The 22,006-nt window shown below is 32.1% G+C and overlaps 2 protein-coding genes and 1 long non-coding RNA gene across 3 annotated transcripts; 2 read left to right on the forward strand and 1 right to left on the reverse strand.

Annotated features, from left to right (window-relative positions):
* Positions 1 to 10,677: 10,677 nt before the first annotated feature.
* Positions 10,678 to 12,170, forward strand: LOC105799659 (ubiquitin-60S ribosomal protein L40). Its single transcript, XM_012630332.2, has 5 exons — positions 10,678 to 10,845; positions 10,938 to 11,024; positions 11,117 to 11,219; positions 11,775 to 11,841; positions 11,921 to 12,170. Exons 1-5 carry the CDS (start codon positions 10,743 to 10,745, stop codon positions 11,945 to 11,947), a joined length of 387 nt encoding a protein of 128 aa, XP_012485786.1. The 5' UTR covers positions 10,678 to 10,742; the 3' UTR covers positions 11,948 to 12,170.
* Positions 12,171 to 14,576: 2,406 nt separating this feature from the next.
* On the reverse strand, positions 14,577 to 15,749 carry LOC128032601 (agamous-like MADS-box protein AGL90). Its single transcript, XM_052621261.1, has one exon. It carries the CDS (start codon positions 15,747 to 15,749, stop codon positions 14,577 to 14,579), a length of 1,173 nt encoding a protein of 390 aa, XP_052477221.1.
* A 3,284-nt stretch (positions 15,750 to 19,033) lies between these two features.
* Positions 19,034 to 20,573, forward strand: LOC105799660 (uncharacterized). The gene is made up of 4 exons (XR_001135629.2): positions 19,034 to 19,290; positions 19,397 to 19,543; positions 20,247 to 20,299; positions 20,396 to 20,573. It is a non-coding gene; the product is annotated as an uncharacterized LOC105799660 (long non-coding RNA).
* Positions 20,574 to 22,006: the final 1,433 nt, after the last annotated feature.

Here is a 22,006-nt window from a genome sequence, read left to right on the forward strand (position 1 = left end):
ACCACCAATATAACCAGTATAAGTTAATTAGTTTAATTAGCACTCAACTAATCAATCGACCATCGTTTAATCATTTACATTATCTAAAATATTAGGAAGAAAGTTTAGCTTAGTTAGTTCAATTAATAGTTTAATTTTAGTTTGTAAACAATTTTATTTGGACTTGCATTAATAATTTCCGACTCGATTAGACCAGCAATTGCTTAACTTGTAATTAACTTAATAAACACATTTATCCACTTGGCAATCCTTTGGGTTCGAACCTTGGGATACTCGAGTATCCCATTGACACTACAAATATTACAACTGACACTATATGCTTTCGGTTAAAATAAAAATTTTAAATATTTTTTACATTTTTTTTTGTTTTTATGCGCACGTGTGAAGTAACCCATTGTTTTCAAAATAACCATCAAACACCAATTCACAACAGCCTAATCAAGTGATCATTGGTCTATTTCCACAATTTAAACATCATATATCCTTTACACAATTCACATGCCAACATTTAACTAACATTGCTATTCAATATACCAAATTGACAATACACCACATCTCAACTCATACATATTCATTTTCATAATATAACCATTTTACTTTAACAACTCATATGGTTAAGCTCAAATTGACATTTACTGATCCAAAATTTAAAAATGACCATTTAAATTATAAAACAGACTCAACCTTAGATACATGTCATATTTCAAAACGTAAAGGAACTATACAAACATTACTACGTTGAGGGTTGTGGTTTGGATGTTGGATCACTCCTCGAGCCTTCGAGATCTACTAATACCAAAACACTGAATAAAGAAACCATACACTGAGTGATAAAGCTCACTGATACTTTCATGATTCAAGATAATAAAGCAACAACACTATCATGTTAAGTATACAACAACACATGATCTAATTTAACCATTTAAGTCTCAAGAATCAAGTTTATGTACTAATCCATTTAACCAAGTTTTTACACACATTTCAAGCCTTGTATTATAACCACATAACATATCCATCTCCATTTCATTTCATACTACCTATTCATTTCATTATCTTATTCTTTCTCGAATCTATAGATTCATTTCATTACCATATCAGCCCTCAGGGCTTATTTAAAATGGTTTGCATGATCTTTCACATGTTGTCAGTTGATAAATTTCATATACATACATATATTGTACCATTTGTTGGAAAAAAATATGGTTCAAAAATGATTTTTTTGCACAACGAAAAATAAAAATTTTAAAAATAGACCCAGTTTGTGATATTTATAGCAATAAACACTAGACAGAATTTGCATATGCGTTTTTGGATAGATAGATCTTTGCCATTCTTAGCTTTCAACCAAATGATCTTCTCCACTATTCTCGTACCACGAACTGCTTCAAGTGTGAGCTTGAACGAATCGAACCAAACACAGAACCAGAAATAGTTTTCTTTTCTTTAGTGTGAAAACGAAAATCCCTTTTCAAATAGAAACCTGCAGAATTGTTATTCCGGAAAATATATTTAATTCTTAAAGAATAAAAGTTTCTCTATTTTCGGGCAAAAAAATGATATCTGAAAGTTGTGATAATAGCCCTATTGCTGCCATATATTTATAGGAAGAGAAGGTAGAACTCTTTTTGAATTGTAAAAGTTTATATGAACTCCTAGTCTAACTAGAAGTATAGGTGGCGGCAACCCTAGTTAATATTACTAGGGTTTTCCGTCCACCCTTTTTAACATGAGGGGCTTTTAGGCCATTCCTGTAACACCCCTAACCCGTATCCGTCGCCGGAACAGGGTTACAAAGCATTATCGAAATATACAGATCAAGTAAACAAATATTTTATTTTATACAGTATTCACGTTAGAAATCAAGCATAAAGTCCCTTATATGAACCCTCGAGGTCCAAAACATGTATTAGAAACAAGTCGGGACTAAACCTGATACTCAGAGAATTTTTCGCAAAATCTTAAAATTTTTCCTAGGTGTAGAGGTCACGCGCCCGTGTGGTCAGGCCGTGTGGTTCACACGGCCAAGGGACACAACCGTGTCTCAGGCCGTGCAATTCTATGACTTGGGTCACAGAGTCAAGCCACATGCCCATGTGTCGGGCCGTGTATAAATACCTAGGCATTCTGTTTTGAAATTTTAAAGATGCAAGGAACACAAAAGCCAGGTCACAAACCCGCGTCTCTGCCCTTGTGGACGAAAATAGGCTATTTTTCAAGTCATATTTCTCAATCCATTTTGTCCTCCTCCTACACCAACACTTTAACACATTCACAAGCTAATATAGGTCATTTAACCCAACTCAAAATCAAGTCCTATACATGATATAATACCTCATATAATCAAGTATACACACCTACTTAAATTACCAAGTTCACATATATGCATATCTTATCAAATATGCTGACTTAATTCAATCATCAATATGCTAATATAATTTCTATCAATCAACCATTTCAAACACATACCAAACATATCCATCACAAGCCATTCCAATGGCTAGATACAATTAAAGCATTTATATGCCGATATTGGTCAATTAACCTATACATGCCATTATAACCATAATTGATTTACCATATATATACCGAAATAGGCTGATATATAGTGTGAGTGATCTCCGCCAAGCTTTCAATCCAACGAGCCTCCAAATTACTATATAGCAGGGAAAAATAAAACAGAGTAAGCAGGAAATGCTTAGTAAGTTCATATAACATGGTAATTAACTTACCATTCATTTAAATTCAATATAAACATACAAGGCACATTCAATCAACTTGGTCACGAGCCCTAACGCATATCCTTATCACCCTTGTTAGTCATATATTTCATATAAATATCAAGAAACATGTATGGGCTCAACAATCATTAGATTTCCATATATATATATATATATATATATATATTCCACATGATGTATTCATATAACATATACAAATTATATCCTTGTATTTCAAGTACATTTTCATAATAATTTGTCTCGAGTTCAGATTATTCATGTCGGAACTTTTCCCATTAAATCATTTGAAATGTCAGTGTCATACGGGTAATACACTCAAGGTGTACAAATATATAATCATGGATGAACATATTCATTAAACAAATTCCATGTTCATATATTATCATATCGTATTTCCATATATCATGAATCATCATTTTCATGTATTTCAGGTAGATACGTGTATTAATTCACTTCATGTTCATATTTTCTCATGTCAGGATTTTGCTCGAATTTATTTGAAATATCAGTGGATACACAGGTAGTACACTCGAAGTGTACAAATCAGAAATCCGTCAATTCATATTCAAGAGTGCTCTTTAAAGCACATAATCGGGAAATCCTCTTTCAAGCCATACAACAGGAAGCTTAAAAAGAGCTATTAATCAGAAAGCTCATAAGAGCCATAATCAGGAAGTTCACAAAGAACTTTTAATCAGGAAGCTCACGAAGGCCTTTAATCAGGAGCTCCGGATAGCCATATATTGGGAAGTTCAAGTGAACCATATCAGGACGCTCACAAAGAGCTGCGTTTGTGTCCGCAATATATGCAGGATCACAATCGATCATATAACAGAACACTCATAAAGAGCTACGGCAGTCCGCAACACATGCAAGATAAGTACCGATTAGGATGCTCGCAGGAACCATAAAACGAGAAGCTCGAGAGGGCTTATAACGGGATGCTCGTAAGAGCTGTGGTGTGTCCGCAACACATGCAGGACCACAACCAATCGGGAAATCCTGTATCCATCGAATTTCATTATTCAAATGAGATTTAATATTTATCTGGCTTTGTCGGATATGTAATCAATTTCATGTATATGACATTTATACAATTCACATACACAACATTTGATTCAAACATATAAATATGCATAATTCAGTTACACGAACTTACCTCGACAAATGTTCGTGTACGTAAAATCTACTAATCCGACATTTTCTCTTTTCCTCGTTCTAACTCCAAATTTGGTCTATCCGAATCTATATGAATGAATTTAACATTAATTTATATTCATTTCAATTCAATTTGCATCTTAGGAAAAATTACCATTTTGCCCCTAAACTTTTAATTAATGACAATTTCGTTCCTAGGCTCGGAAAATGAAATTCATGAAATATAATCCTTATTCCAAGCCTAGCCAATTTTTACAACTTACATCCCATGTATTTCATAAAATTTAGAATTTTCCATAAATTTTACATCTTTTCAATTTAGTCCCTAAATCATAATTTCATCAAAATTCCCTTTACAAAAGTTGTTTATCTATCAACAACCTTTCATTTTCTACCATAAAACTTCATAATTCATTTATGTTCATCCATGGAAAAACCCTAGTACCTTGATAATTTTGCAAAATCATCCCCGAGATAGCTAGATTAAACTATTACGATCTCGAAAATATAAAAATCATTAAAAATGGCCAAGAATACTTACCTAATCAAGCAAAATAAGTTGGCTTGAGCTTAGGTTTCCATGGCTAGGGTTCCCATGCTTTTAATTTGGGAAAGATGATATAAATGATGATATTTTTATTTTTTTATCATTTATCATCTTTTATTATTTCACTTTCCAATTTCATCATTTTCTTTATTTTATTTTTCATGAATGAATCATCATCCTTAACCACTAAGCATTTTTAATGGTATATTTTCCATATAAGGACCTTAAATTTTGAATTCCATAGCTATTTAATCCTTTTAGCTATTAGAACTCAACTTTTGCACTTTGTGCAATTTGGTCCTTTATCAATTTAAGCATGTAATCGGTAAAATTGCTTTACGAAATTTTTATACGACATTACTATCATACTATAGACCATGAAATAATATAAAAATATTTTTTCTTTCGAAATCAGATTTGTAGTCCCAAAACCACTGTTCCGATTTTACCGAAAACGGGCTATTACAATTCCTATATTAGATCCAATTACAAGTACTTCCCGGGCTTTTAACCCAATAATTTATAATTCGATCCAACTAGATATTTGTTTTTGTTTTTCTATTTCCCAAAACAAAATTCAATATATTTCAATTAAATAATTTTCCCAACTCAATTCTAATTCTATTAAAATCATGATGACTTTACCATAAAGGAATTTATGAGAAAATATATTTAATATTTCTTCATTCAACAGTTCACTATGAACAAATGATTTATTTTCATTTTGAACTTCATTTAATTGAAAAATATAAATTCATTTTCGATTATTTTCATTTTCATTTTGGAAAAACCATATTCATTTCCAAATGATTCAATTTCTCTATTTTCATTTTCATTTTCATTTTTATTTTGGAGAAAACCATAATTATTTCCAAATGATTTCTCATTTCTCCATTTTCACCATTTCTATTCATTTTTGTTCATTGATTCAAAATGCAATTCATTTTCAGTTTCAACAAGCTAGTAGAGGAACCGATTGGACATATGCAATTGAAGCTCAATTGATTTATAATTAAGTTTCATCTTTTCGCCTATTAATTATAAACTTATTTAGCCACGAAGTCATTCCACTATAGTATCTTGATTGAGTTCTCCCAAACGTCATACCATTACGAAAGTAACTCGATCAGTGCTCGTCAAATGACCTTGTCATAAGTATGTTACCCTCATAGGATATCTTTAATCTATTTGGGATAATATTTCCTCTCCCAATATGATCCTATTTTATCTCATGGTAACCATTACATCTTCCTTAATGAAAATTCAATTACTATTAAATAATAATAAAATCATTCATCACAAAGACGAACGACCCGTGATCACGTTTACTTTTCATCAACCATGTAATGCTAAAGAGAGGATATCATTTACCCATGTCTCGAACTATGAATTTTTCTATTGTGAATGATGCTACATACTGTAGATGTCATACACCCAATGTATTAACTTTCGGTTTCTTATCTATTCAGACTCAGAATTTTACTTACATCAAAGTTTACGAGTCATGAATACATAGTACGCCATCCACTCAGGATTTAGGTATTCCACACTATAAACATCACAAGTGAATAAATCCTTAAACAGATTCAAGATCTATTCTTCTTGGGTTCAGACTAATATTGTACTGTCAGTCCAGTTAGCCATATTTATGTCTCTATCTTCTGGGAGTCATCCGCTCTAATGCCCAAGACAAAGCATCTCTTCAATTGGACTTGATAGACGGACATATTAGACTTTCAATCGGTTTGCTCATTTTTTATTAGTCTAAGGATATGTTTAGATTTGTCTACTAATATAATCTGTCTTTCTGTATTACGATCCAACCACGTAATACGGCTTACTATTAGTTCAAACATTAGACAACCAATGAGCAACATTTTCTTTTATTTTGCTTTGCGTGCAAAAAACCACATGAAGACAATCATACAAAGTGTATAAATGTACTCAATGAATTTGTTGTATATAAATGTATTCAATGAATTTGTTTTACTAACTAATCTGTTTGAAAATTTACAAGTTTAAAAACAAATATACTACGCTCAAGGCACCAAATCCAACACCATTTCATATAAGGATTTAATTTAATATCAATCATCAAGTTTATGTTTTATAATCCCTATTAACCAAACTCAAACTCAAGATGAATACAAAAACCATCCAACCAATAGACCAATCTAGCACTTTTTTGCATCATCAGAAAGTCTGAAGTAATCCGCGCTTAATGCTATCAAATCATATTGGCACATGGTGCATCATAAAAAAGACAAAAGTAATCTGCACTTAGCACTATCATATCATACTGGCACATAGTGCATCACCAAAATATAACCAAAGTATAAACCCATACACAATCTAATCCTATGACATGTCAATTATATTTGACTTTACCTGAACATTTAATAGGGTATCGATGGTCCAATTACATTTTATAAACCAATTCACATATCATGCTTTCATATCGTTTCACCATCAATTCACATCACATATCATTGATCAATTCATATCATGCTTGTTTCTAATATATATGCAATTCAATCCAATTCTCGACATTCGATATCATCATGTATAAAATGAGTTATAAAACAGTAATATGCTTACCTCAATAGGTAGACTTGAAACAATCACATATATGTATATATGCATATGTATATGTATTTATGTATTGAACTCGAATAATATATACAAACTAAATTTGTCACTTGTCTACGACTCTTGTCTTTCCTTTCTCTCACAACCACCCGATATCATCTTTAACTACGTTTAATATTGCAATTATAAAACAATGTCAATTCACATCCTAATCACATTAAAATCATAGCAAACATATTTTACATTTTATTCATTTTAGTCCTTATATCCGAAATACTCGTATTTTTCCATATCCAATATCGATCAAAATCGATTTCACATTATTCCATTAGGGACCTTATACTTCCTTTCTATAATAAAATTTCATGATAGTTTTTAATTTATTCAATTTAGTCCCTAATGTCACAAAGTCATCTAACTAGTTTAAATTAGGCTCTAATTTAGTCATTTTCACAATATAAGCTTATTAACTATTAGTTTATTCAAATTAAGCTCAAAATCATCAATTTCACTATAATCAAAACTTGCTAAATATCAACTAATTGAACAAATTAACATATGAGCTAGCTAGATCAAGCTCCCATGATTCAATTTTTATAAAAATTTCAAGAAAATAACTTAATTACTTTTGAAAATTGGTGGTCGAATGTTGCTTGGGCGTTTAAGGTTTTTCTTCTCTTTTGTTTCCTTTAATGGTGTACAATTTGGGGATGAAAATGACATGTTGATCTTTCCATCCACTAAAGTTTGCTATTTATAATTTTAACTAATTAATTGTAATTATAAACCAAGTTAAGTGGAATCATCATCATCTTCCACTATTTTATGAATAAAATTGGTTTAATAGTCATTTTTGTCATTTGGTTAATAATTATTTAGGTCCCCAAGTATTTTCTCAATTAAAATTCAATAGCGAATGGACTTCTAGAGTTTAGTTCCTACGCTTTAATTAACGATTTTCTCAATTAAATTACTTAACCAATCTTTAATATATTTCATATTATTTTCGTAAGTCTTCCTATTTTACATTTACGGACTCAATTTACGGAAATGGGGTTTCAAAACCGTCTTTTTTGACACAATATAAAATTGAGTCGTTACAGTAACATACTTATGACAAGGTTATTGGATGAACACTGATTGAGTAGCTTTCATAATGGTATGTAATTAGGGAGATATCAGTCATGATACTATAATGGAATGACTTCGTGACTAAATAAGTTTATAATTAATAGGCGGAAAGTTCAAACTAATTATATATCATTTGTGCCCTAATTATATATGTCCAATTGGTTTCTCAGCTAGCTCGTTAAAATCAGAAATGAACTGCATAAAGAATTAAATGAAAAAAATGATGGAAATGATAAAGTTAGATAAATGAGTCATGTTCAGAAATGAATGCGTTTTTCAATTAGTAGAAAAATGACTTGAGGATTAATTTAAAATTTTCAAATTATTATTTAATTAAATAATTGGAGTTCAAAATGAAATTAAGTTAATTAGTCATGGTGAATCATTAAATATAGAAATCAAATATATTTTCTCATAGATTCTTTTACGGTAAAGTTGTTATGATTTTAACAACATTAGAGTTGTGTTGAGAAAATTATTTAATTAGAAAATTATTTTATTTTATTAAATTAATTTATAATAATATTTATTTTGAGAAATAAAAAACATGTAATTGGCCCTTATACGAGAGAGACCCAAACTCCCCTCATATTACATATGAGATATTAGGGTTGCCTCCCCTTTCTTTTTGTTAAACTAAAAGATTAGTTTTTCTATTAAATAAATATCATATGTATTGTACTAATTCAATAATGATTCTCTTATCTCTCACTATAAGTAGATGATATTGGTAGAATTATTTACACAACAGTTAATACAAGTTTTTAGTATTGTTATTCTACCAGAAAAATACTGAGAATTTACTTTCCGGGGTTAACAATTTTGTCGGACTTTATTGAGAGAGCATTGCTTTCCCACTGCAAGTTATAAATCGTTCTAGTTTTGTATCTGATTCGTGAGTGTTCAAGATCACACTCGAAGCAATTTATGGTACAAGAATAGCGGAGAAGACCATTTAGTTGAAAGTCAGGAACGTCTAGGATCTGTCTCGCACAAAGCATAAGTAATTTTCGGGAAAAAAATTATTGCTATAAAATATCACAAACCGGCTTGGTTTCAAAATTTTAATTTTTCGTTGTAATAGAAAACCGTTTAACCTGAATTTTTCCAACAATATTTTCTCCAATTGTGAAGCATTCCTCTATTAGAATTTTATTAGCTTTAATGGCATAGTTGGACTTGGAACTAGTTTAGTTGGATGTAAATTTTTTTTTATATGGAGACTTGAAAGAGGAAATGTACATGACTCAGCTAGAAGGATTCAAGATTGCTAGAAAAGAAAAATTAGTGTGTAAACTTGAAAAATCGTTTTACAGCTTAAAGTAATCTCCGAGGTAGTGGTACAAATGAGTTGACAAGTTTATGACAAAACAAAAGTACACAAGAAGAAAATATGATCATTATGTGTATCTTCGCAAGCTCCAAGATGGCTCTACCATATATCTTCTTCTTTATGTTGATGATATGTTGATAGCTTCCAAAAGTCAAATAGAAATTGAGAAGCTAAAGACACGATTGGAACATAAGTTTGAGATCAAGGATCTAGGAGAAGCAAAAAAAGATTATTGGCATGGAGATAACTCAAGATAGAAGCTTGAAGAGGCTTTGTTTGACTCAGAAACAATATCTGAAAAAATTGTTAAAGCGTTTTGGCATGAATGAAAAGTCAAAACCTATTAGCACTCCTCTTGTTGCACATTTTAAGCTTAATGTCTCTATGTCGCCAAAGAATGACGCGGGACAAGAATAAATGTCAAAGATACTTTATGAATATGTTGTCGTTAGCTTAATATATGCTATGGTATGTACAAAACTTGACATTTCACTAGCAATTGGGGTCGTGAGCAGGTATATGCATGATTTAGGAAAGGAGTATTGACAAGCTATGAGACGAATTTTGCAATATATCCAAAATAGAATGGATATTGGACTAATTTTTTGAGCAGGAAGATAATTAAGGTGTGATTGGATATTCTGATTTAGATTATGTTGGTGATCTGGACATATTAACAGTGTATGGTTAAACATTGACTTTTGACGATGTAGGGTGTTTATAAATTGAACAAAGTAAACGATTTTGATTAGCATGAAGGCAAGACAAAAAGAGATGTAAGGACCCCTTACAAATGCTGAATTCATACTGTAGGAGTAGATACTGTAATATTGTTGTCATTAGGGTCATCGTATTCCTGTATAGCTCAAAATCAAAGTAATATCCACCTGACTCCTCCCTTGACCGGGCAACTGATACACATGCATTACTTGCGGGAGTCAAAAGCATCAACCTCCCCTTTCTCATCGGCTGCTGATAGAGCCCATCCTCCATATTCCAGTAAGGACATCTATCCAGGCCCCTATCCTATCTATGCTATTGGGTTCATCCAGGGCCCACTCGGCTTGTCTACTTTAGATAAAACCTTATTTCTTTTCCTCTTTCGGGCTCAAAGAGGAAAAAGCCTTAATACCATCTCACATCCAACAACAACAAAAAAAAAACCCTAGAAAATGAGTATAAAATCGTCTGAATGTTTTAGCCGCTCATTGTCCTTGTGAAGGAAGAGAGAGAGAGGGAGGAAAAGATGCAGATATTCGTGAAAACGCTAACCGGCAAGACCATAACTCTCGAGGTCGAGAGCAGCGATACCATTGACAACGTGAAAGCCAAGATCCAAGACAAAGAAGGTCTGTTTCCTTCTACAATTTTGCATTTCTCTGTATTATAACTTCTTAAATTTGATTTAAACTGATTTTCTTTTATGAACTAACAAACACAGGAATCCCACCGGACCAACAACGTCTCATCTTCGCCGGAAAACAGCTCGAAGATGGCCGTACCTTGGCTGACTACAACATCCAGAAAGGTTTCTCTATTGAGTATTAGAAGATGTTTTCTACATTTTTATTTTATTAATATACTTAAAAGACTCTGGCTCTTAAATTTTTTTCGACGTAGAATCAACACTTCATCTTGTTCTGAGGTTGAGAGGTGGAATTATTGAGCCTTCTTTGATGGCTTTGGCTCGCAAATACAACCAAGACAAGATGATTTGCCGCAAGTAAGCTACTTTTCGTTGTTTTATTTTGTGGGCATCTTTTAGTATTCTGCTAAAGCGTAAGGGGGACCTGACTTAGCCTCTACTGTTGATGTGAAATGGGATAGAGGTCATACGAGGTCCTAATAGTGATTGTAACCATTTTTCTACTTTTTCATGGCAGTTGATTTTCATGAATGGCACAATCTTCAGAATGCGGTAAATTAATCCCAATTTACTAATTTGTAGTACCATAAATGGGACTACAAGTTGAACCCTCTTTTGAGCTAAAGAATGAAAAGGAGGGCATCTTAGTTCCCAAAATTCAAATTTCCATTCTCAACTTTGTCAACTGGTCTAAACTAAACTTGGCAGTTGATTTTCTAGTGTGGTACATGATAATCAGTGCTCTGTTTCGTGCTTATGTAGCTTGAGAAATCCCAAGATCGATTTGTTCTGAGTAATGAGAATTTTTAAGATCAAAGTGAAGGAGCTAATTAGTAGTCTGCCCATTGCATGTTATCTTAAAAGACGCATGTGCATGGAAGTTATTTGATACTTGAGAATGTGCGTTTCTAGGTGTTATGCTCGTCTACATCCAAGAGCCGTGAACTGCCGCAAGAAGAAGTGTGGTCACAGCAATCAGGTTTGTATTCTTGCAGGTTCTATTATCTTTTTGTTGCAGATTGAATTAAGTAAATAAAAATGCCTTTCCCTTGTTGCAGTTGAGGCCGAAGAAGAAGATCAAGTAGATACCGACTGGTGTTATCCTGTCTGCTTTAAAAGAAATTGAATGTCAGACTAGGAAAATATTTCCATTGAGTTCTTTTGCTATTATTCTATTTTGTTGAGATTTTGTTTGTGGGTTCTGGATTTGATGTTCCAATGTATGTTTGGACAATCTTATGTGTTTTGTCTTGGAATTTTAAGTAACGCTAGTTTTAGAAATATTATTTAAAAATGTTAGTGTGAAAATCAATTTTTATAGATTTAAATTCTAATTTCACACCAACAATGGTAAAATTCATTAAGATGAGAATACTGTCAGAAAATTATCTTATATTCATTTTTTTTAAATTAAATAACTCTGCAAAATTTTAGATAAAATTGTAAATTATGAACAAAAAGGTACACAACATATCAAATTAACATATTCATGGCGAAAAGTTGGTAGGCTAGGTTTTGTCATCAAATAGTCCGGTTTCACGATTGCCTGCGGCGCCATGGCTGCTCCTTTCACCACCAAAATCACTTGCAGGAGAACTGCTTTCCAGTGGTCCCAACGGGAAATGTCCCGGCCCCATATCATTGTCGAAAGGCCCAAGATTGTCGCCTTTAAGCAGATCGTCGCTAAGAGGCTGTAGATGTTATATATGCATAAAAAGAACGTTCGCTTATTGACCGTGGCATAGATTTTTATTTATGACTTAAATACCTCAACTTTTTTCACAAACAAAACTTGTGTTTTTGTTGTTTCATTACAATTGAAGGAAATTTGGATGAAATTTTCATGCGACACATTGATATATATGATAACTTATATTTAAATTTTAGATAAAGAAATAAATTTATAAAATTTCGAATCAAACTTTTAACAAATAGAGATACAAAGAATAAAAATTATTTACAAGTGCGAAAATGTCTTAAGTTTTAATAAAATTTAGAGTCAAATGTAATAACTAATACATATATGGATACAAATGTATTTATAATTTTACATCTTAAACATATATCCAACATTATATCTAATTTAGATTTCAAAATAAGGAATTATATTTAATTTGGAAGGAAAGTTGAGTTCCCATACATAGAATTCTTATTTTTGTCATTCCCATATATAGAATTGAGGGCTAACAGAAATAAGGTGGAAGTCATGCATGCATATATGTAATTAACTTTATTATATATATATATATATATATACGTGATTTCCATATTTTTCAATATAAAAATTTACATAATAGGTAATAAAATCCAGTTATCAAAATTCTAAATATAAATGGTGGTTGGTAGGATAATTTAAATCTTTGTTAATTATGGCAATATAAATCACCATTTGGATTTCTCCTTAAAAGAACTATTTATCTATGGTGGTAAGAAACGATTTTGTGTTTAAAATCAAATTTATTTGCTTAATTCTCATAATAAGCTTAGAAAAACCATATTATCATATTTTAAAAGTAAATTAACCGATCGATCAATATTTAAAAGACAAATATTATCATATTTATAAAGTAAATTGATCGGTCGACAATTTTAAAAGACAAAATGATATTATCATATTTGTAAAGTAAATTGGCGGTCTTTTAAAGATAATATTATGTTACCATAAATGAAAGGGAGATTGATCGTTATTTAATTGCGATATTCTTTGTTTATTTAATTAATAACAAAAATATCAATAGTTGAATCAAACATGTATTACGCACTATGAATATCACACTTTTTTATACTAAACGGGTATTCTTGTTTACATAATTAAGAGCTTGTTTCTAAAATAAGCTTGTCTCTATTTTAAATATCATTGTGTGCTTCATTTTATAATTGTGAAATTGATGGTATACGAATAAAAAGTATAAAATTACTAATTAAATTTAGATTTATAATAATCAAAAGTATACATATTTGTGATGAAGTAAACATGGTCACGGGTCGTTCATATTTGTGACGAATGACTTCATTACTATTTTATAATAATTAAATTTAGTTGATAATTTCAAATTACACCAAAAAATGCACGATTAAATTGACAAAGAAAAGCAAAATGCACCTAAAAAATTCAAATTACATAATGTGTAAATGTCAAGGAGTAGATTTTTTAGAATCACGATTAAATTGACAAAATTTATGAATGTTGAGAGTTAAAGTTACTATTATGTCGATTTAAAAAGTTGTCACTGTTAACCTACTAATAACTAAAAAGACAAAATTGAATAATTGAATAGCCATTTTATAACTTTTCATAACTAACTAAAAAATTACTAATAATTTACTCACTACCACTAGTTTACCCTTCTTCTTAATTGCTTGTACGTAACTATCAATTTATAATCTACGTAGGCTTTCGTTTATTGAGTCTTTTTTTTTAAATATGTAGCTATTATGTGGAATGACCAATCAATTAATCAATAAGGTGATTGATATTTTAATTTCACTTTAACCACTCTTCCTTTCCACGTTGAGAAAAACATTATATTTTATTAGATCATAATAATTTATTCGCAACAATATAACTACTTGACCATGAAATGACATAGAAAAACGAAACACTAAGAATTTAGGCCATATTCAGTGACTCAAACGTTTACCATATGACGACTTACTGTGGATAAATCAACTTGACACTAAGGAAACTTTATTTCATGGCGCAAAGTTGGTGGGCTAATTTTTGTCATCAAATGGTCCGGTTTCACGATTGCCTTCGACGCCATGGCTGCTGCTTTCACCACCAAAAAACCTTAAAGGGTTTCCTCCAAAATCACTTGCAGGAGAACTGCTTTCCAGTGGTCCCAACGGGAAATGTCCCGGCCCCATATCATTGTCGAAAGGCCCAAGACTGTCACCTTTAAGCAGATCGTCGCTAAGAGGCTCAAATGGGGGTAGTTCCGGGTTAGCAGTACCAACAGTTGAGGAGCTATCATAACCGAATGGAGGCATTGGCGGCCTCGGTTCTATAGCAGCACTTGTGTTGCCGCCGTAAGAGAATCCTGTCAGCCCCGGCTCAGGTGCAATACTTGAGTTGCCATCATGTGAGGGCCTTGGCTGATGGAGACTTGAGCTACCAGCGCCGCCAAGTGATGATCCTGGCAACGTCAAGTGATCCCCGGTAACAGCAGCAAAGGGATCATGATATGTTAAGCCCATCTCCCTCCGTATGCTACTGCTAGCTTCACCTCTAATATAATTGTTGTTAGTATTGGCGTTTAACGGATCCTCCCAGGGAAAGTCCTCAAAGGTGTCTTTGTCTCCAACACCTGCATCAGCAATGCCAATATTTTGACCGACTAAAGGTGCACTGCCTTGGGGTGGTGGTGGTGGTAAAGGAACATCTCCTTGACTGGGACCAACAGATGAAGGAGGAAATTTTTCATAAAATTCCATAAGTTTCCCCATGTCTGTCCTCATTGTTTCCATATACCACTTCATGTCATCCAGTTCATTAACGCTAAAGTCATCTAGCTTCTTGCCTTGTTCGAATTGAAGCATGAACTGACCCACCTCCATTTCCTTGGTTTTCCTGGTTTCCCTCCTTAGTTGGTCTTGCGACTTGGAAATCATCCCTTTGTAGTAGGTCTCCAAGTTCATCGATTTCTTCATGCGTTCTACCTCGGGAATTTCGTTGAACTTCCGTAGCAGTTGTTCCATCTCTTCACGCGACGGCCACACTATTGGCTCCTCCTCGTTTTTAGTGTATATTACAATGCCACCTTCTACACCACATAGAGTGGTCAGCTCCGTCACTTTCTTCACCAGCCCTTGCCTCCTTTTCCTCAGGCTTGCTCTTCGGGCACTGCTATTTTCTATCCAAGCAAGCTTAACTCTCTTTCCTGTCATTGCTATCGCTAGTTTTGCAAGCTTAACAGTTTCTGATTGCTTGTCAACTAGTGCTCTCTCTCTTGCTCTCAAACTGTTTCTAACAGAGGGTGAAGGAAAGAATTGGGTTGCTTGAAACGAGTGGCGAATAAGGCCTTTATATAGTGAGTGAGTACAAGGCAAAATGGGGAGTTTCAAGGCTAAATCATTTGGAGACTCGAACAACACAAAGGCATATGCATAATAGGTAACGAAATCCAATTGTCAAGATTCTAAATATAAATGGCGGTTGCTAAATCTTTGTTAATCATGGCAATATAAATCACCATCTGGATTTCCCCTCAACATTAACTTTAAAACAATTATTTATCTATGGGTAATAAGCAATATTATGTTTAAGAATCAAATTTATTTGTTTAATTCTCATAATAAACTTTAAAAAATAACTTCATAGATACGTCGAGTTTTAAAGATAAAATCATATTATCATATTTGAAAAGTAAATTGATCGATTTTTAAAAGACAAAATGATATTATCATATTTGTAATAAGTAAATTGATCGGTCGGTCTTTTAAAGATAAAACTATGTTATCATAAATGAATGGGAGATTGATCGTTATTTCTTTGCTTATTGAATTCATAGCAAAAATATCAATAGTTGAATCAAACATGTATTATATTCACTATGAAAATCACACATTTATTATATCCGCTGTACCAAACGGGCATTAGTGTTTACATAATTAAGAGTTTGTTTTAAAATAAGCTCGTATTTATTATGAATAATATTGTTGTGCGCTTCATTTTACAATTATAAAATTTATCATGTATGAATAAAAATTCTAATTTGAATTTAAATTTATATTAATAAAAAGTATTCGTATTTAATATATTAGTTTCCATGTAACTCCTAAAATATATTCGAGAAATCATAAATTACAGAAATTAATCAATGTTGTATAATATGAGATGAATTTTAGTGTAAATATTGAAAACTTTTCATAGCATACTAATTTAAATTTACATTTAATTTAATAGTCAAATTTAGGCTGTAGATGTTATATATATGTAAGAACGTTATCGAGTTATTGACCGTGGCATAGATTTTTATTTATAACTTAAATATCTCAACTTTTTCACAAACAAATTACTTGTGTTTTTGTTACTTCATTAAAATTGAAGGAAATTTGGATGAAATTTTCATGCGACACATTGATATATATGATAACTTATGACGAACTTTAGATGAATAAATAAATTTATAAGAAGTTCGAACCAAATTTTAACAAATAGAGATACGAACAATAAAAATTTATTTATAAGTGTGAAAATGTCTTAAATTTTAATAAAATTTAGAGTCAAATGTAATAATTAATACATATATGGATACAAATATATCTATAATTTTTATATATATCTTAAACATATATCCAACATTACATCTAATTTAGATTTCAAAATAAGGAATTATATTTAATTTGGAAGGAAAGTTGAGTTCCCATATATAGAGTTCTTATTTTTGCCATTCCCATATATGGATTTGAGGGCTAACAGAAATAAGGTGGAAGTCATGCATGCATGTCACCAACCATTGTGTGCGTTAAAATTAAATGTTACATATGCTATATTGGTCTGCCACATTCTAAAAATTAGGTTAGTAGAAATTGATTTAATGAATTGAGAATAATCACCTCATGTTTTTTAATAAAAGTTGTACGAGTTATATTAAAGTGAATTGATTTATTTTAGTGGTTAAGCATTGAATATATTTTTTAGAGATCTTGTGTTTAAATCCCTTCTCTTAAAATTTTTGTAATTTCTGAGGTTTTATTTCTTAATAAGAATGAGCCTGTTAATTTAGTGCTAAAATTTTAGCTTACTTAAAGGTCCCGTGTTTGAATCTCGTGTGTACAAAATGAAACTAATTTTGTTTTGTCTCTGTTTGCACCACCCATGTGGTAAGAATTTGAATGAAAAATTTGATAGGCTTGGATTTAGTGGGATATAGGTAGTTTTTTTTTTTTTAATCTTTTTGAAATTATCCCACTCCCCACTCCTTTTCATTCCTATTTTCATGTTAGACTTTTCTTTACTTTCTTTTCAAAATTTTCTTCTCATTTCTTTATTCTCCTACCGCCAAGAAATCTTGAATGGCAATGTGGGTAGGGGTTTCCGAGGAATACAAATAACCTTTGATTTTTTTCAGATTTGGCGAGCATCTAGAATAACTAGTGAATTACAACTCTATTGTACTGCAATCAGTGCATTGGTCTTTGTGGCCTTAATGTTTTTTGCCGGTTGGTTTTGTTTTATCTTTCTACAATCGTTGTTTTAGTGATTACGTCCCTCGGATTTTCATTTCTATTTTCACGTTAGACTTCTTCTTTCTTTCTTCTCAAAATTTTCTTCTCTTTTCTTTTTCTCTTACCTTTTGTTTTATCTTTCTACAATCGTTGTTTTGGTGATTACGCCGCTCGAATTTTGTATTCAGTCTTGTGCTGTTGTTAATCCACTGATTTTGGTTTGAGTCTTGGGTGTTTGGAAGTCTCTTCGTTGTAGTATCAAAATTCTTGTGTAAGTAAAATCTATTCATGTTGTTAGGATGATTGAATGCGAATTATCGTTTAGCGGTTTGTGAATATTTTCTGTTGGGCTAATTTTTCTTGTCCTTTTGTTAGGTAAGAATCAAGAGGTGCAAATCTGTTCTCCGGTGATTAATGAGCCTTACGAATGGTTGTTTCGATCGAGGTAAGTGCTTGAATGCCTTGTAAGGACTGATTCTTTATGATTAAACCAAAATGTTTAGCGTTTGTAGCCGAATTAATTATTGGATTTCGTATATCATTGTTAATTAGCGTGTCATATCATCATATTCTAATAAGGTGTGTGACTTGAACTCGTAAAAAACTGTAAACAACGCAAAGCGAAAAAACCTATGGTTGATGTCACACGGATGTGTGTCTGACCATGTGAGCCAGACGAGCTGGGTTAATTGTGTCGTGTGGGCCACATGGGCATGTGGGGCTATTTTCTCTAAAAACTAGTTAAGAGTCATGTTTGATGTACACTTCGAGGTCAGCTACTAGAGGTGCTCATGGGTCGGGCGGCCCAGCCCGGCCCGACGGCCCGCCCGAAAAATGAGAGGGTTTGGGTAAAAATATAGGCCCGAAATATGGGCTTGGGCAAAAATTGAGGCCCATTTAAAAAACGGGCCTGGCCTCGGGCAAAAATTTTTTAGCCCGGGCCCGGCCCGGCCCGGCCCGGTTTCATATTAAATATATATTTTTTATAAATATATTAATATACTACATTTAGTTTTTAATTTTTAATTTTAAGTTTTAAGTTTTGTTTTACTTTTACTGCCCTATTCCCTAACCCTATCGTCCCCTGACTCCCCTCCCCTCCTCCCTTTTTTTCCCAATTCCAAAATCAAGGCATCAAGCTACCTCCGTCCTCCACCGATCCACCTCCATCGGTCCACCTCCGGTCCTCCACCCAGTTCCAGAATCAAGCATTTAAGGGTTTGTTTATTCCTGAATCGCCAACAAATTCGTATTTAAGGTAAACCGTTTGTTTTCTGTTGATGTTCATAATATTTTTTGCGTTGTATTTTGAATTTTTGGGTAATAATGTTGCTAATTTTAACTTTTGCTTTACTGCCCGATAGTCTTCCAAATCCCTAACCCTATCGTGCCCTCCTCCTTTTTTTTCCCAATTCCAAAATCAAGGCATCAAGCTACCTCCACCTCCACCGATCCACCTCCACCGGTCCACCTCCGGTCCTGCACCTAGTTCCAGAATCAGGCATTTAAGGGTAAAAAGACTTTTTATGTTAATTATTTTAATTTTTTGGGTAATAATGTTAATATGATTTTTTGATTCGTTGATGTTCATATGATTTTTATTTAATTATTTTGATTCTGATTCGTTAATGTTGCTAATTTTTTGAAAGCCTACAACTTAGTCAATAGCAAATCTCAAGCTCCTGATGTTATACTTTTATGAATTTCTTATGTTCTGTTCTAGAGGATTTGATGGTTATTTGTTGCTGCTGCTCTTATTTCATGTTTTATCTACTACTGTTGTTATTAGGAAGTTATGTTCTTTCATGTGATTCTTGTCCAGATTACATTTAATATCTCAAGTGTGTTTGTGGCTTGGTGATAGGGAAAGTCGGGGAATATTTAGTTGATTGTAGAAATCATGAGATCGACGTGTGATATCCATCAAGACTTATATTCTTTTAAGCCTGGTAGTTTGGATTGCACTGATACATTTACTTAGATAATAAGATGGATAATAAGACTTTATTTTGGGATAAATGCTGGATAATCAGGCAACAATTTTAGATACAATTACCTGGATAAATGCTGGAGGCTTTGGTCTTGGATCATTTTGCATGTATTTATCTTCTCAAAAACTGGTCTGCAAAGCTGTTTTATTTATCTTCTCAGGATGCAATTTTAGTTTCTTCATTTAAACTCATCTTTTTTGTTTTTGCTTTGTTTTTTTTGCAGAAACAAGCAACATTGAAATCTATTTGGCTTACCTTAGCTTCCAATCCTTTCCCGTAAGCTTTCATTTACATTTTCTTTTTAGATTTTAATTTAATTTAATTTAATTTAATTTTATTTCACTTTGTACAACATTTTGCAATTAAATGCAGGATTAGCAGATTTTCTAGATGATAATTTCTGTCCTTATCTCAAAACATTGTTATGGTTACAGATTCCTCTGAAAAAGAAGCGAACTTCCAAAATATTAGTGGGAAAGAAAAACTTAAATTTTGATTAAATTATGGTAATGTTTATCTACTAGTAGGAGGAAAATAATGGGATTGAGAAATGGAGATGCTTTTATTTATGATTTTGGATTGGATTTATGCGTTTGAATTTCATTAATTTCTTTTTGGTACATATGTATTATGTAATTTAGCTTATAGAATAAGTATTTCATTAATTTCTTTTCTTCATGTTTACATCCGAACTATGGAATATGGATCAAAGATCAATTAGAGTATGGATCAATTTCGATATTGTTATCCTTTAAAAGCATAAAATGTAATGATATGATAAACTTTAAAATATTTAAGTTAAAAAGTTAAAAAGTTAAGAGTAATTAAATTTTGAGTTAATTTTTGTAATTACTTGTATAATCATTTTTTATTTTTATACTCTTTTTTAAGAATTGATTGTTTGTAATTAAATTCAAATTAATTGTTTGTAATTAAATTCAAATAAGTAATCTTATTTTATTTTTTGTTCATTATATACAAAAAAAATTACAATTTGATATTTGATATAAATTTAATAACAATTAGTTTTAACTTTTAAGTAAAAAAATTAAAAAAATAAAAACCGGGTCGGGCCGAGGCAGCCCAGCTTCATTTTTTCCACGGGTCAGCACTGGGAAAATATCAGTCCATATTTGGTAGGGCGGCACTGGGCCTAATAAACGGGCTGAAATTTTTTTATGGGCGGCCCATGAGCACCTCTATCAGCTACTTCATAGGGTCTTTAATGTGTTTTGTATGACTTCTGTATGTGAAATATGTGATATTTATATTGACTGTGTAATATCTATAGAATGTTAGAAGTATTAATTTCACATCTGGAATGTGAATACTAATAAACTTGTTTAAGCATGATACATTTGCGTGCATCTCGAGACATAACATATTTCCTTGGTCTGGAAGTGTTTTAGTCAGAACAAGGAATCTTCATAAGCCAAAAGATTTTTGCTTTGAAGATCTTAAACAAGTTTTGCATGAAAAACTGCAAGCTAGCAGGCATACCTATTGCACAAGGAGAAAAACTCACCATTTAGGGTGATTTTGAAAAGGTTGATGAAGGCAGCTATCGAAGCCTTATATGATGTTTGTTTTATTTGAAAACATCAAGGCCTGACATCATATTTGTTATTAGCCTGCTATCAAGATACATGTATTTTTGCAATCTGGTTCATTTTAAAGCAATTTAGAGAGTTATGAGCAATGTCAAGGGAACCTTAAGCTATGGAGGTAAATGAGTTGAAGTTAATTGGTTACACAGACAATGATTAGGCTGGTTCTGTTGAAGATATGAAGAGTACTTTAGTTAGAGTACCAAGAAACAAGAGACTGTTGCACAACCAACTGCTAAAGCTGAGTACATTGCAGCTACCACAGCTGTAAGTTAAGCACTTTGGATAAGAAAATTGATGTCTGATTTGAATCTAATGCAAGGGGAAGCAACAGAGATATATTGTGGCAACCGATACAAAGCACTTCAAGACAAAA

The sequence above is a fragment of the Gossypium raimondii genome, chromosome 9, assembly GCF_025698545.1.
Source record: "Gossypium raimondii isolate GPD5lz chromosome 9, ASM2569854v1, whole genome shotgun sequence".
NCBI lineage: Eukaryota > Viridiplantae > Streptophyta > Magnoliopsida > Malvales > Malvaceae > Gossypium > Gossypium raimondii.

What these genes read in the sequence shown, in the direction of transcription:
- LOC105799659 (XM_012630332.2), top strand. Translation starts at nt 10,743, where the DNA reads ATGCAGATATTCGTGAAAACGCTAACCGGCAAGACCATAACTCTCGAG. An exon ending in TGACTACAACATCCAGAAAG is followed by an intron (nt 11,025 to 11,116) that starts GTTTCTCTATTG and finishes TTTTCGACGTAG; the next exon opens with AATCAACACTTCATCTTGTT. An exon ending in AGTGTGGTCACAGCAATCAG is followed by an intron (nt 11,842 to 11,920) that starts GTTTGTATTCTT and finishes CCCTTGTTGCAG; the next exon opens with TTGAGGCCGAAGAAGAAGAT.
- LOC128032601 (XM_052621261.1), bottom strand. Translation starts at nt 15,749, where the DNA reads ATGACAGGAAAGAGAGTTAAGCTTGCTTGGATAGAAAATAGCAGTGCC.